This window comes from Parasteatoda tepidariorum, chromosome 6 (assembly GCF_982258835.1).
Source record: "Parasteatoda tepidariorum strain Cologne lab strain chromosome 6, Ptep-v5.0, whole genome shotgun sequence".
In the NCBI taxonomy this organism is placed as follows: Eukaryota; Metazoa; Arthropoda; class Arachnida; order Araneae; family Theridiidae; genus Parasteatoda; species Parasteatoda tepidariorum.
The window spans coordinates 62,827,840-62,844,885 of NC_141760.1; the positions used below are offsets into that span (position 1 = coordinate 62,827,840).

A 17,046-nucleotide genomic window follows, 5' to 3' on the forward strand; every position below is an offset into this window, starting at 1 on the left:
GAGTAGCTTTCTTTGAGTTACATCACTGAGACAATCTACTTTAATATTAATGTAGAAGAATTCGACCACTTTAAAGTAGAAATACCTTTATCCGAAATAACTTTAAGTACTCTCAATTTTCGTAAAGTTATAAGCATTTGAGGACAGCTTCAAATTTCAAGCATATACATTTTTAGAAGATTAATAAAGCAAATCTTCCATAAACCAAACGTGTACATAATGTACAAATAATGATAACTGTTTTATTTCCTGAATATGAGACCACTTATTTCTCTGAACTAGAGTTTTATTACAGGAGCCCCTCTAGAAAATTCTGTAGATGGCGACGGTGTTGTTCTTCATCTTTAGTGGCGGGAGCATCTTTCCCACGCAACTCGTTCTCTCATTCACAGTTTTGAATGTCTTTCAAGTACTACGAAAAGAAACTCTCGTCAAAGGATTAAGACAGTTTCGTTTCATATTCTATGTTGAAAAGAAAGTATTTGAAGCATTACGTCGGTATTGTGTAAATCTAAGTAAGACAGTTTATTTCGTGAAAAAAAATTTAAATAAGTTAGAAAAAGTTTTACCCGTGGAAAATTTTTTCAAGAGCTGTATCTATTTTAAAAACTGAAGTTCGTGAAATTCAAAAACTTTTACAAATAATGTTAAGCATGATGTTTTAATATAAAGTCATTCTTAGCTTTAATATTTTATTAGTAGCAGCTTTTATGATAAATGTTTATGGTAAAAAAAATTCCGAATTTTTTCAGTAATATAATAAACTGTGAAATATTGAACAAAGTACAAATACTTTTTCATTTCTTGAGATTTAACTTTATTTAAGCTTTTTATCTATATATTAATTCATTTATTATAGATTATTTAATTCAATGGTAATGACTTTAATTGAAATTTAAGTTGTTCATCTAATATCACTTTAACTAAAAATTTATGCTTAAATATCGGTATAATTAATTTCTCGTTAATAGGTCCTCATTTCTCAAACTTAATGTAATTAAGTAGTCATAATAACTAAAAATAAAATATTTTGAAATATATATTTATCGTCATATTTTTCTTGGAACCATTATTTCGATATAGTTATTGAACTTGTAGTACTTTGCTTTAAAATGGTAGATATCTTCAAGATAGATCTCAATTTTTCTGACTCACTTTTCTATGAATGGAACTCAACTACTGTATTAGATGGAACTTTTACTCCAGCAACTAAAAGCACCATAATATGCTTATCTGTACTGTTTTTCGTGATTGGTGCTATTGGCATCGCTGGTAACTTTTTGGTAATATTCGCAATCATTGGTGATCAGCGAATGCGCAAGTCAGTAACTAATCTACTGATTATGAACTTGGCTTTTAGTGACTTGATCATCATGATTTCATGTATTCCAGACATAATTCAGTTTATTGGAAACAAAGGCTGGAAGTTGGGACTCCCTCTTTGTAAGGCACTTAGGTTCACAGAAGTGTTTGCACTCTATGCTTCAGTTATGACTCTTGTGAGCGTTTGCATCGAAAGGTAAGTGAATTTAATTTCTTTAGGATATTTAAGGAGGGTATTTTTAAGACATTTTTAAGGTATTTTTAAGAAGGGTATTTTATTTAAGAAGGGTATTTTATTTAAGGAGGGTATTTTTAAGATTGATATGTGTATATTTTAGAAACTCTCGTAAATTTTAATCCTTTATGAATCTCGGAAATAAAAGTTATTCTGAGAATCACACGAATTAAAGTTATTGGTGAATCTTATGAATTTGTGAGTCTCTTGAGTTAAAGTTAAGAGTTAATCTCGTGAATTAAAGTTGCATGAGCACAAAAATTTGAAGTAATTCATATTATTAGTAAATTTAAGATTTTTTTTTTGGCTGTAACTTAAAGCTATGGGGGATTCTTGTGAATTTTATTTTTTTACGAATCTAATAAATTAAATCATAAATAAAATAAGGAATTATATTATGAATGAAAGGGAAATTTAATTATAAATTTAAAGGAAACAAAGTTAATTAACCATATTTTGATTTCTGACAATTAATTTTTACGCGATACATTTGCTGTTAATTTCTTATGTGATATTCCTTTCTTAGGTGGAATAAAATTGTTCCTCAAATTTCATTCTTAAAAGGTTGAATTAAATAGTAATTTTCTTGTTAAAAAATAAGATTAGTACTTTCACAAGTGACAGTAATAAGCACTAACTGATCTTATTATAAATTTTCTATGAACTGTTTAACTTACTATTTTAAAAAACAAATTTTAATTCATTCTTAAGCATAAATGTACCTTAAACATTTAAAAAAAATTTACGAATATTTAAATAATTCTAAATCCCCATATTCTTATATATCAATACAAAATATCGAAATGTATGTTAAAAAAATATTCATATTATTCATGAAATTCAATGATATTATATACTTATTTATTTAAACATAGCTAATTGCAACTTATATGTTATTCAGCCTTATGAAGATTAATTTTAAGCAGTCTGTATTTCAATCAACTCTAAAAACAAGTAATAAAGTAAACTATATTGATAATTATGCTTTTTTTTAAGTTTGATCTACATTTTCTTTCCATTCTAATGAGTAAACTCCAACTTTATTACATAATTATAATTCTATATTAGCAATATTTTCTCATTTCAAATATAAAAAATAATTTATGATAAAATGAGATTAGTCAGAAAACCTAAGAAACGTAACAATGAGATCATGAATTAATTTATACATCAGCGCGTGGAAGAATGCGTAAAACAAATATTATGATAATAAATAGAAGACTTTGCGTGTCTGTGTGTGTGTCTCTCATATAACTCCAGATTAATTTGAGTTATCTCCCTAAAAATTTTAACAGAAGGCAGAAGGAAAAATTTTAGTCTTCGATCCCAAAAAAGAATATCAAAATTTTTTTTTTGATTAGATCTTTCGAGAAGAGCATCTAAAAATTGGAATTTTCTCATCAGTTTAGCCTTAGTCATTGTTTTAAATTAAACTATAGACGATTCTCTCTCTTCAAATATTTCAGAAATAACATTATTAAAAAAATTAAAATCTCTAATTTAAAAGGCTTTAACGCACGTTCAGTAATATTTAACTATTTTTCATCCATTATGTTATATTACCTCAATCATCCTATAAACGTGGTAAGATTTGCGAGTTCCCCCCCCCCAAATTAGTATCACGTGTTTACTTTGTTTAAAGTTACACTGTTGAAACATGTTTTTATGAAACTAAACAATTTAAAATCAACGGTGATTGAGTTAAAAACAAGTTTTGTACAACGAAGCAATTTTTAACGGAGAAAAGTAACTTCTCCGTTTCTTCTTTTCGAGAAACCATAAAAATTTGCTATACTATTATTGACGACAATAATCTATATATATATTTCTCTTACACGGCACCAAAAAAAAGCCTCATTACAACTCCCCGAATGGCAACGTTAGAAAATCGACCAATGATTGCAGCTAAAAATGTCACATGGCAAATCAAGATGAGGTGGCTCAACATATAGCGCTTTTAAAAACGGAAACAATAACCAGAGTGAGCATTATCAGGTTGTTCAATTCAGATTCATGCCCTAAAAACATGATATTTAATTTAAACTGGCTCAACACATAGCGCTTTTAAAAACGGAAACAATAACCAGAGTGAGCATTATCAGGTTGTTTAATTCAGATTCATGCCCTAAAAACATGATAATGCATGAAATGGTTTTTTGGTAAAATTTAATTGAAACTTCTATTGGTAGTAGGCAAAGGGAACTGCCAAAATCAAAACTCCCCGATTAGAAATGCAGCATGGCGACCTCCACGTGGTATTTCTCGGGTAATGCTAACAGCCATGCTTTTTAATTTATTGTATGTAAAACATCCTTATTTTGTTCTAAAATGTTATGTACGCAAATGTTAATTAATATAGAAATTGATTTCAATAATGCTGATCACCAAAAAATATTTCATTTGGCGATAAAACAAATTTTTGTGTTCTTGAAAATTAAGGACTTTTTGAGGGTTATTATCTCACAAGGAAAAGTTAGGGTTTAAAGTTTATATTTTTAAATAATAAATTTTTTTCAAAAACTTTCATAATTTCTAGCATTAACTAATCTATTATACACATTTAGTTGAATTTAGGTGAGTAACTGCAATATTTGATAATTTATTTTGCCAATATGTTTCTCATTTAGCTAATGTTTTGATTTTTTCACCATGTACAATCTAAATAGCTAATATACTTTTTTAAAAGCCAATAAGAACATTGATAGAATTCTTCTACATAAGTATAATACTATATCTTTGATGATAAAATACTATGTCTTTGATGATAATATACACTCCTCAAAAGTGAAATTGCAACACCAAGAAATAATGCACGTAGCGTCATGCAAATTTCAGGAGCCATAGTAGTGAGATGGATATGCAAATGATTAAATTTGCGCACGCAACAGATCACGTGGTACGCATATTCGGGCTATAAAGGCCAGCAACTTTCCCTTCTCATAAACGGCATCTGAGGTTTTGCGTAGCATTTGCGACTTTCGAAAAAGCGTAGAAAATGCCTCTGAGACGTCGGCGAGCTCAATACCATCAGTTAACGACCGGGGAACGTGACCGTATTATCGAACTCCATGAACTTGGTTTGTCGCTGCGCACAATAGCAACTCGTGTTGGGCACAACGTGAGTACCATCCAACGTTGTGTCACACGATGGATTCAGGAAGGTCTACGTGCACGCCGAAGAGGAAGTGGTGCGCACAGGTGCACGTCAGAGCGCACAGACCGGCGTATTCGCCAGTTGAATATTAGAGACCCTTTCTCCACGGCACGTGCCATCCGAAGCCGGTTGCCTTCAGGAGCAAGTGGATCTGTGTCCATCCAAAGCATACGCAACAGATTGCATGAAGTACAGTTACGTGCACGGGTACCAGCAACTGGGGTACCGTTGACTGCTTTACACAGGGCTAGACGCCTGGCGTGGTGTCATTGTCATCGTACCTGAACCATCCAATGGCATCGGGTATTGTTCACGGATGAATCCCGTTTCTGTCTGTGGAGAAATGACGGCCGTCGACGGGTATGGCGGCGACCCGGAGAACGCTATGAACCAGCCCATTACGCCGAGCGTCACACCGGTCCTACACCGAGCATCATGGTTTGGGGTGGCATAATGTTTGATATCAGAACGCCCCTGGTACACATTCACGGCAGTTTGACAGCGGACCGCTACGTTACACAAGTTGTGTATCCCGTTGATCTGCCCTTACTGCAGGGCGCACCCAACACGTTATTCCAGCAAAACTATGCCAGGCCGCATGAAGCACGGCGAACTCTTAACAGCCTGACTGGATTTGACATCCTTCCCTGGCCGGCAGCCTCTCCAGATTTGAATCCCATAGAACACCTATGGGATCTCATTGGACGTGGCATGAACAGAGGACCAATGGCACAAACCATCGATGATCTGCGCACAGCAGTGGATGTGGCTTGGCAAAGGTTACCTCAGGCAACCATCAATGGAGTCATTGATAGCATGCCTCGCCGGATTGAGGTCTGTATAGCTGCCTGAGGTGGCCACGTTAGATATTGAATAAATTGCTTTATAATGATTTTATTAGTCTGTTTTTTTAATCATTTGCATATCCATCTCACTACTATCGCTCCTGAAATTTGCATGACGCTACGTGCATTATTTCTTCGTGTTGCAATTTCACTTTTGAGGAGTGTACTATGTCTTTGTGCTAGAACATTGTGTTCATTGGCAAGCGAGCGCAGCGAGCCATGGTTCACGGCGTGAACCGCATAGGATTGCGTAGCAATTCTCGGGGGTTGGCGAGCGTTAGCGAGCAGGGGGCGGAGCCTCCTAGTACTTATATAATCTTGGAAGTAGACACTACTGGCATTGTGGTAATATTTATGATTTAAGCACATACCAAATGTAATTAGGATATTTATTATTGTAACCAAGGTACCTATAAGGTACTGTGATATTGAGTTTCTTACTGCTTCCCGAAAGTTGTACCGAAAGTAGTGTGCAAAGAACAGGAAGTCAGGTAGTAAAGGAATAAAATGTCTAAGTAAAAAGAAGGAAAACTATGAGGAAAGGGTATATCGGTGAATCAATGAAAGGAGAAATCATTGAATCAACAAAACCACTCCATAAATATATGGAAAAGTCAAAACCTATGAATTGCGCTACCACAATCAATTATAATGAAATTATTATTATTATTAATATTATTAATGATAATAATAATAATGTTGTTATTATTATTATTGTGGTTATGATTATTGGAACGTAAAAGATACATAGTCGATATCCGATTATTTTTTCAATTAAGTCAGCTGATCTTAAAAATAATTTTCCTCTTTACTAGCTATATATTTACTTAACTCAATAAAAATATATATACCTGTAAACCTATTATCTTAAACAGTTGAAAAGTTTTAAAACTGATGATAATTTTCTTTTGATTCAGTGCTAAATAGTTCTGAAGTAATTTAATTTTCACTATGCATTTCATGACTTCCAAACCATTTATCTCCACAATTAAATGCTTGGTTCTGAAATCACTTAACTTACCAACCACGTGTTTCTGTAGCGATTCGTCAAACTGTCAAATGCATGTTTTTAAAAGTATTTGACGTTACTATTAACAACAAATCGAATAACATTGAAATCATGTACATGGTAGACAATTCAGTTATTATATTTTCGAGGGTAAATAAATATTAACTAATTAAGAGTGTTGATTTATTGAGTTAAGAGGTAAATGGCAATGTACTAATTTTGGCAATACATTAAGAAATAAGATAATATATTAAATCTGTTAATTTATATTTGAAGAATTCTTGACTGGCTTCTTTTATTTATTTATTAAGCCTTCATTTGATAAGAAACTAGTTCATAAAAGTGCTGGAAATGAACAAAAATAATTTAAAGTAAATGAGAATATAAAAATACGATATTCAAGTTTCTTTGGAATTGCATGTTTATTAGATATATATTTTAATGAAATTCATAGTTAAAAACCGTGCTAGAACCTCTAGCCATACCAAATTTAAGCTGTATTAAAATATAATTTCTAACTTATTGCATTAAAAGTATAGATAAATTAAACTTTACCAGCTGGACAGCACCAAAAATTTCGCATTTATTATTTTTTATGATAATGCAATTTATTTCAAAAAAATATTTTTTAAGCTAAAGTATTCTTACAACAAAAATATCGTAGTTATCATTTCTGTATATAACAGCGTAATTTTGTCCGTATGTATGTACGTTAGTAACTCATGAACGAGAGCATCGATTTGGATCTATTTGAATCTTCAGTTTTCACGGTATTTTTTGCAAATCAACGTCTTCGTGTATTTCATGGGCAATATTAAAACTGCAAAAACGTATTGTTGAAACCCATTATTACAAATTTAACATTCCTTAATAATCTCTTAATATCTTCACCTATCGGCCCAGTGATTTTTCTTCGAGATTCTGAGTATTTTTGAATCATTTCGTAACATTTTACTTCTCTCTACATAGCATGCAATATTGTAAAAATCGTGTTCCTTTTACTATTATTGCAGTGAATGCTACCATGGACACAGTTATATATTATTGACACAGTTATCTGAAAAAAGTTTTGAAAAATGTTTGAGATATTTATCCTAATCCTAAATTATTAAGTCTTGGAGGAGGCATAAAATTTTTAATATTTTCCAACATTAAGGAGACATGATTGTTCTTACTGCATTTGACGCCACATAAACATGTGAAAATACAATTCACGTCAATAAAATTTTCAGTTTTTACTGCCAATCAAATGGAGTCGAACCCTATATTATTTTCCTTAAAATATCACATATATATCAATAAAATATAAACTTTATAGAAGAAATACATGATTTTTTAAGAGAGAAATCGGACATGAAAGAAGTTTACATGCATTAAATTAATGTACATAAATTATACGCTCGAGTTACTATAAAAGGTACCTAGAGATATCTTTAAAGGATCGAAATAAATCGCTTAACTATTACTGATGGCTGTGATGCTTTAATTTTGGCTATAGGAATAGCATTGAGGGAATAGATAATAAATGGTGTGTTAATAGATACCTACACTATAAAAAAATTTGTGTGTCTGAACATCAAAAATAGTGATTTGGGTGTTTCATAAACTGTTCCTCCAAAGTTGAGAAAAGTTCCTGGTGTAGAAAAACATGCAGTATATTCTTTTATACTTCTTAGAGTAAGGTAGCCGCCAACGCCAACAACGTAAACAGACAGCTATCCTGACTATACTGCCACTATCTTGAAATTGCACAATTATTCAACTTTGAATTTCTACAAATGTTCCGAAAGCATTTGCTTTACGTTCAAATCATACTATATCACCATTTCACACTTTTCAGTTAAAGAGTTTAAATACACAATTACTCCCCAAATTTACGAAGCTCCGAAAAATAAGACTTCTTTACCAACGAGCTGCAGCTTAGTGTAAGTATTATCAATTACTGATGCTAATATTTGACTACTCTCTCTAAGATTTAACTAGGCTAAGAAAATACATGATTTGATATTAACTTGAAATATAGCCATCTCTTACACAGTTTTTATAGTTTTTTAACACTAAATTCGGATAATTATTGCACCACAGTTTCACCAACGTAATATATAAAGTTAGGCAACTGATATATTTACAGTAATAGTAAGTTTTTACTCTGAAAATATGTTTACGTACCCATTTAGAATTTATATTAGTTGTGTTCTACCTCCTGGATATCAATATTAAGATAAAAATTCTCAACAACAAAAGTTCACTTTTTCTGTGCTGCAATTATTTAAGTAAATTTAACTAACCAAATTAATTTTAATTTAACTAACATATTTTAATTAAACCTTAACTAACAAAATTCATTTTAATTTAACTAACATATTTTAATTAAACCTTAACTAACATAAACTATTTAACTAAAAAAGGTCTATTTTAATTACCAATTAAGCATTATATAAAGGTCATACACTAATTTTAATTTTCGGACGTAAAACACGGTCTGAGATTCATCTGAAATGATGAATCGAAGACATTACTGGCACATTGTCCTATCAAAATGTGAGGCAGGAACGGTCGAGCGTTTTTTTTTTCTTTTTTTGGAAACTTGACATAGAACTTCCATACTTTAGCTTGGCGTTCACTTTAATTATATAAATGCTTAATAGAATTTTATGGAAAAAAATACATTTATCTGGAAATAAGAAAATATCATTTTGCGCATCGTTGGAGAATGTTGACAAATATGATTGAAATTACAGAGTAACAAGCTTCTCCCAGTCGAACATCAGGAAAAAATGACTCTCGATCTATAATATCCAGCACCATTGTTCTAAAAGTCGTCCTTTCGCATCTCGTTCCCTCATTCCTCGAGACTTTGCCCATTATTTTCGTTCTTTGTCTATCCCATAGAAGCCAAGTCCTTTGCTTAGTTGGATTACAGTTGGGAATCTTTACATGCTGCCCTTAAAAGAAGAATACGCCTTTTTTATGGGCTAGTTTTCTTGGCAAAACTGCTAGTTTTTTTTGAAATTCTTCGTGAATGTCACCCTTCCATCTAATCCATTATTCCAATGTAAGATTAGACGTTAGTAGACGTTATCTCTAACAGACGTTTTTAGTTTAATAGCCAAAACATATCATTAAAACTTCGAACCTCACCGAAATAAATAACACTAAATAAAAATTATGAAAATTTCCATATGGATTAGATATAGATTAAAATGACTCTTATTTGCACAAAATATGCACAAAACTATCAAACTATCTAGTTAAATTATCTGAAATCCAATACCTTGATGTGACGCATACTAGTGAAAAATTAAATATTATTTTTTAAAACCTTTTCCTGCTATCTAAATTAAAGTCTTCGCAACGAAAATGAAAAAAAATTTTAAAACATATTATTATTTTATAAAATCTTTTGGCAACACCTAAATAGAGTTGACTTATAGTGGTATCTTTTAAATCTTTCGGTGATATTAAATTTGCAATTTTTATTTCTTTTCCTTCCAAATTATTCTTAATTTAACAAAAAAATTTTCGGCTTCTGTCAACTCCTTCTCCCATTTAACCTTCTCTAATTATTTGTCATGAGTAGGACTGGGCTATAAATCGATATATCGCGACATATCGATTTAACGCCTATATCGGCAAACCGATACAGCAACTTTCATTCCAAGCGATGCATCAGAAATCTAATTTAAGCCGTCGAGTGAAGAAGACGATATAACGATATAGCGATACACGCAAGGACTTTCTCTTACGTTCCGATGCCAACTCGCGCTGTGGAAGACGATATTGTTTCGTTATGTTGAGACGGCCTTGACTGATGAGCGGTAGAATCAGAATCACTTTTGAGACCTTATATCGTTATATCACATGTTCGTTTTCGCACCTTCGCGATTTGAAATCGTTTCTTGTAGATTATTTTCAATGGGATTAACTTCGTGATCGCCGTCGTAACCTTGTTCTGAACGCAATCTATTATTGAAAAGAATTTATAAAGAAAAGTTTCTTCATTAATTAGGTAAGTATTTTATTTATTTTCTGACAAAACTTTTTTTATATTTTTAAATGTGAAAATTATCGGAAATCTAATTTAAGGCACCCATAAGGAATTAAATTACAAAGTAAATAAATTTGTTAGGTTATTTTTTTACTTTCTTTTAATTTATTAAAAACCTTTCGGATAAAACTTCTAATAATTTAATGGGCTTCTATTACTGATTTTAAATTTATAAATCTTGAGTTGTTTTTATTTTTAGAAATAAAGTTAAAACAAAACTTATTTTTTGGACATAAGTCAATAAGCTTTATTTGTTCAAAAGAATTTGAAAAGTTTGCGAATTTTATTCATTTCTTTTTTTTTTTTTTTTTATCAATTACTACTTCGTTTTATTAGAGAGTAAAATCATTAATTTTTCTTAATTTTCGTTTTATATTATTAGTTAATTAGCTAAATATATTACCGAATATCACAATTCTTTTTTTATTTTTAAGAATTTAATTAAGAAACTTTGCCTTACTTTGTTTTTCGTTCATAATTCGGTCATTATTTAATTTAATTTAATTATTTATATGAAATAATAATAAAAATAGTGTTTAAGAAGCATTTTTTTTCTTAAATTTATTTAGCTCTTTGTTTTAAGCATACAAATAATTTTTTAACGAACTTATTTTTTAAATTTTGTTCCTATGCTGTTAGGTAAATATATTGATAAATTTCACTTTTATTTATTTTTTTATTTTTAAACTAAGAAATCTTTTGCTATTTACGTGATCATTTTTAGAAAATATAACAAAACTTGTGTTTACTTCTTCATTAAGAATTTGAACATTACGATCGAACTTAATATATCTGTAATTATTTACGCATAATAGTACAAGCAAATATTGATTTGTTAAAAAAAGTTTCTTGTATTTAAAAAAAAAAAATATTTTTAACACTTTGTTTTAAGTGTATAATGAATTTCTTAACAAGCTTTTTTTTTAATTTTTTAAATTTTCTTTCAATAATTTCAGCTAGATATCTTTATAAAATTCCCTTTTTATTTTTAAACTGAGAAATCTTTCAGAGAACGAAAATTTTAAGAAATTATTACAAATCTTATGTTTACTTTTTAGTTTAAAGTTCGAACATTTTTAATTTTAAACTTCGGCTTTTAGTCAATCTAACTTTTATTTTAATTAAAATATATTTTGAAATTTTAAAATCAGCTTTTGTTTAATAACAATATTTTTTTTCATTAAGGGTGTTTTAGGGGTTAACTTAAATTAAGACTGCTTATACCTTATAAACGATAAAGAAGTGCAAATATTTCATTCTGTATCTACACACATTTTTTCAATAAATATTTTAAGTAAGATTTGTACATCTTAGTCAATTTATTTAATATCTTTCTTTAGCAAAACATATATATTTTCAAATTTATAAATTGATTTAAATCAATATGCGTATGAAGTCTTGATAGAAATCTGACTTTCTGTGCCTTAAAGTAAATGAAATTCAAAAATACTATATCGCGATACATCGCTATATCGCGATGCAAAACTGACGATATATCACGATATATAATTTCTAATATCGCCCAGTCCTAGTCATGAGGCTTCGAAATCTTTTGGTTTCTTACAATACTTCTTTTCCTATATTTCCAACACCTTAATCTAATGACTTCAATTCTTTGTTTTCTACTAGCACTAAAAACATTTCTTTTTCTGAATTTCCCATGTCTACTTGTAGTATATCCAGCTAACTCTTGATCAAAATTATGTTTTTTTTTAACCTTCTCAATGGAAAATTTGCTAAAACTTATTATACTTCGATTTCCTTTGTTTCCTGATGAACTCGCATTCTTAGTCAAATGTAATTTTTTTTACTTTGATCTGTTTAACCTTTGTGTGTATTAACCAATCAAACCATTTTTTTCTTTTCTTGACCTTACCCAATATTCACCGTGTTTCCATCTTTGTGTCCACGTTCTGCGTAATCGTACCTTCTACATAATTTCAACATGATTCCTTGCCGCTGGTATTCTTGGCGTCATATTGAGGTTTCCCATCTTACTGGACTTGTCACCAATCTTTATTTTGCTTGTCGGTTTCTTAATTCTACTACAACCATATGCTGTACTTTTCTGATGCGATTTAATTTCTTATTTCTCTTACACTCAAGTAATGTTAGTTCTTTCATAACTTTTCTCTTAAATTCCTTCCTCCGACGTTTTGAAATTTCTTACTGACATATATTTTCTAGGGCTAGTTCTTTTACTGACATATATTTTCTAGGCATTTCATTTGTATTTTTTCATTATCAACGAATAGTTGGATGACTTCATCATCCTGAAAACCACCTATTAATCTCTTTAAGCTTTCCTTATTTTCAACTAACATATTAGATCCTTCAGCATTAATTTGAGTAGCGCGGTTTTCATCCGAGCTCAGTTTTTCTTAGTTCCTTTGCCAAATTCAGCATTAGTTTTGATAGTATCTTTATTCTGATTTGTATCTGCGGATTATCATTCTAAATCTTTAGACGAATTACCAATTTATTTTCTTGCCCAACGTTCAAAAAGGGGATTTTTTGGCAGCGATTAGTTTTTTAGCAAAGGCTATTTTCGACTAGTTCACTTTTGGCTCAGGGGATAGAGCGTTCACTTTCAAGTGAGGGGAACCGAGTTCGAATCCCAGCGATTCCTGGTTGATTCAAATTCCTTACCCGACTCGCATCGTCCACAGTGCTGACGTAAAATATCCTCAGTGGTAGATGGATTATGGGTTAGAGTCCCCTTGCCATCAGGTTAACCGTGGGATGTTTTGATGATTTTCTTCTCCATGTAAAGCAAATGCGGATTAGTTCCATCAGGAAAGTCCCCCCCCCCCCGAAGGCAAATTTCTTACAATACTTGATCCCAGAGTTCCCTTGCCTTCTGCATTGGATTCAAAATTACAAGTCAAAGGAGTTGAACATTCGTTCATTGAAATAAGTTTACTTTTGTTTATAGTGTCTTCAAAAATTGTTTCATTTTTTTTTAAACCTATTCGTTTCAAGTCTCTGGCTATCTCGTATCATGTTTAGAGAACATCGTTTTCGGTGATACCAAATTTATTATTCCACGTATATTTTAACCCCTTTATTAATCTTAAAGCAATTTCTATTTCTTAAACAATTATTACTACTGACTGTTATTATAAGCTCTTGGTTACCCTAAAATTTTCAATTTTCTCTGCACCAACAAATATTTTTTATTTGATAACAAGAAGCAAATAAGACTTTATTCGACATGGATGTGCAATATTTTATTTATCGAAACAACTTTCCATCATTTCCACCAATGTAGATCATCAATGTCGCCATTTTTGTCCCCATAAATGTGGTAAACTTTAATAAACAAAAACTAAAACTTATATCCCACAAATTCCCACAAATATGGCAACCGAAAATGTGTATCGTTACAAGGTTATAATGTTATCCTTAAAAGCTATATGCATCTCCTGGTGCAACAAAAAAAAATGCTAACCAATTCCATGGCAACATACTTGATATTCTCGCCAACACCATGGAAACGTAGTTGATTTTTTTTATTCACTCTTGTGGATTTTCTACCCCGAATAGGACACCTATCTGTGAGGTCGGAACGGTAGAGCTGTTTCTTTTTTTTTCTTTTGAGAACTTGACATAAAACTTCGATATCTCAGCTTGGCATCAACCTTAATTCCATAAATAATTAATAAATTTTTATTTTAACAAAAATCATTTATTTACAAGTAAGAAAATATATTTTTGAACACCGTTGAAGAATTTCAACAGATTAGATCGAAATTACAGAGTAACCAACTTCTCGCCATGACTCATCAAAAAATGACTATCTCTCTCTGTCTTCAATGGGGAACTTGCACTTCAAGAAGAAGAAGACCAAGGACACTCACACTTGTGATCTATGACGTCAGCACCAGCTGATCGTTTAGAAGCAAAATGGAGTATTAAAGTTAAGCTAAGTTTCTGCTCACAAGTTAGAATGTTTATTAACGTGCTTAATTATTGAAGTTAATTAAACACAGTGCCGTATCTCACATTAAATCGATTGAAATAAAATTCCTTCTCTCTTACGTCTCCAACTTAACTTAGGTTTATTTTTTGCTTATGCATTTTATTGTAACAGTGATATTTTTATGTACCTGGCAACTTCGATGCATAATTAGTTTGTTTATTTTCTAGTAAGAAATATATGGTGAAATAATTGAAATCTTTGTGAAAGAATCTTTGTGTGAGAATATAGAATGCATCATTTAAGAGAATTGATGCTTAACGGGCTTGGCTTACTCGAAATAGAATGGAAATAACAGTTGCAAACGTAAACAAATACCACGCTCCAACAACCTATCAGGATCGAGATATCCACACTACGTCACTTGCAGGTATCCCGTTTCCAGCACCTCTGTTTTGAAGGATAACCTATCGTTCTCTCATTCATCGAGAATTCCATTCCTCTGTTAACCAACAGAAACCAAGTATTTTGCTTAGTTGGATTGTAATTGGAAATCCTTACTAAAAGTTTAGGACCGAGGTCAGATAATGGTAGTAATCGCATTTCCTCCGAGCCATGTTCCACAAATACTCAACCATGCGTAGAATTTTTGGTTTTAATATTCTTCAAACACACCATGAAACGAATTGCATACATATATTTTTAAATATTAGAATACACATTACAGAGCAATAAAGCTTTGTTAATAACGAATTCACCATGATAACCACACTGTAAAAAGTTTTCGTGTATCATTTAGTGTAGAATTGTTTGCATATAAGACAAACAAGAACATTCTTGGTGTTTCACTATGCTCTATACCACTATGGTGTAAAGCAGTTTCCCCAATTTCGGTGTTAGTACATTAAAATACTTTTAAGTGTATAAAAACACGAGAAGAGAAAAATCAAAAAGTGATTCACTGAGAATGAAGAACGAATCACTGAGATATTCTCCGATTCAAAGATAGTAAACGATTACGTAAAGCCATCTAGTATAGTCAAAATATTATTTCATGATGAAGATATTACACACAAAAGTCAAATGTTGAGACACTTTTGTTCCGAAATATTTAAGATTTAGATTTTCTTCTATGAAAATCGACATTTGAACATTTGAACCCTGAGAACCTTAAGACATTTGAAATTTAAAAATGGTATTTCAGTACAATGGGATACCAGCAAGTGACGTATCTCGATCCTGATTGGTTGTTGAAACGTGGCATTTGCTTACGTTATTTCAATTCTTTTACTATATATTTCTTACTTAACACAAAGACAGGCGCGAAGACACGTAGAACCTAAACAAACTAATTATGCATCGAAGTTGCCAGGTACACAAAACAAAAATATATCACTGTTACAATAAAATACATAAACTAATAATAAATCTAAGTTAGGTAAAAGACGTAAACGAGAAAGAATTATATTTCATCGAATTCGATGCGTGATTCTGCACAGTATTTAATAACCTTCACATTAATTAACATTCCAACTTATGTAGAGAAAGTTAGCTCAACTTTAACAAACCAGTTTGCATATAAACGATCAACTGGCACGTCATAGATCACATGTGTGTGAATCTGTGGTCTTCTTCATGAAGTGCAAGTACCTAATTTAGAACTGAAATTTTATTAATTATTAGCGACTAACCAAATTGCTTATAGCAAATAATTTATGGAAAAAGCAAATTAGATTATAAGAAAATAATAACAGAACAATGAATAATATAGATAAAGTAATGAGAAAAAGAAATGATAAAAGAACGCGAATTAATATTCATTAAAGAAAGATAATTAAGAAGAAGCATATCCGAAAACGCCCTCGTAAAAAATTAAGAAATAATTCAATTTAATATTATGTTAAATAAAGTTTAAATCTAACATTTATTTTCTATCTTAAATCATAGTTTTTAAATTAAAAATAAATAAAATATTATTAAATAGTTTTTTTGAAAAATTTCTGAATGGAAATTCTAAATAGATTTAGAGCAGATAAAAACATATTAAATCCGTCAAAGCCTTTCAAAAATTCTCAGAGCTAATTTCATTTCATTATTTTATCATTTAATATACTTAAACTTTTAATTTTTTTTGATCCTATACATTATAAATTTTTAAAAAAAACATTCAAATAAAACATTTAACGTAATAAGAGCAATATTTTTCATATACGCATTAACGAAAACGAAAACATCTAAAAAAAATAATAAGTAAAAAATTCTATTTAAGTAATTAACAGTAATAAAAATTAGTTTTTAAAAAATGAATGAATTTTGTAATTCAAAATCCTATTTTTTTTAAAACGTAAAGTTAGAGAAAATTTGAAAAAGTATAAAATATTTTTACTACACAGGCGGAAAAAAATAAATAAGTTGCTTATAAACACCTGAATCTTAAACATGTTTCCGGATTTACTTTTTGTATGGATTCCAAAAAAAATTTCTCGAATTAAAAACTTTTGGAGCAGAAATAA

The 17,046-nt window shown here is 30.5% G+C and overlaps 1 protein-coding gene across 1 annotated transcript in view; it reads left to right on the forward strand.

Annotated features, from left to right (window-relative positions):
• The first annotated feature begins 384 nt into the window (after positions 1-384).
• The window catches only part of LOC107449350 (neuropeptide receptor 15-like), an 82,324-nt gene continuing 65,662 nt past the window's right edge, over positions 385-17,046 (forward strand). The window contains exon 1 of the mRNA XM_021147456.4: positions 385-1,519. Within this exon, the coding sequence (XP_021003115.3) occupies positions 1,113-1,519 (407 nt within the window). The 5' untranslated portion in view covers positions 385-1,112. The remainder of the gene's footprint in view (positions 1,520-17,046) is intronic.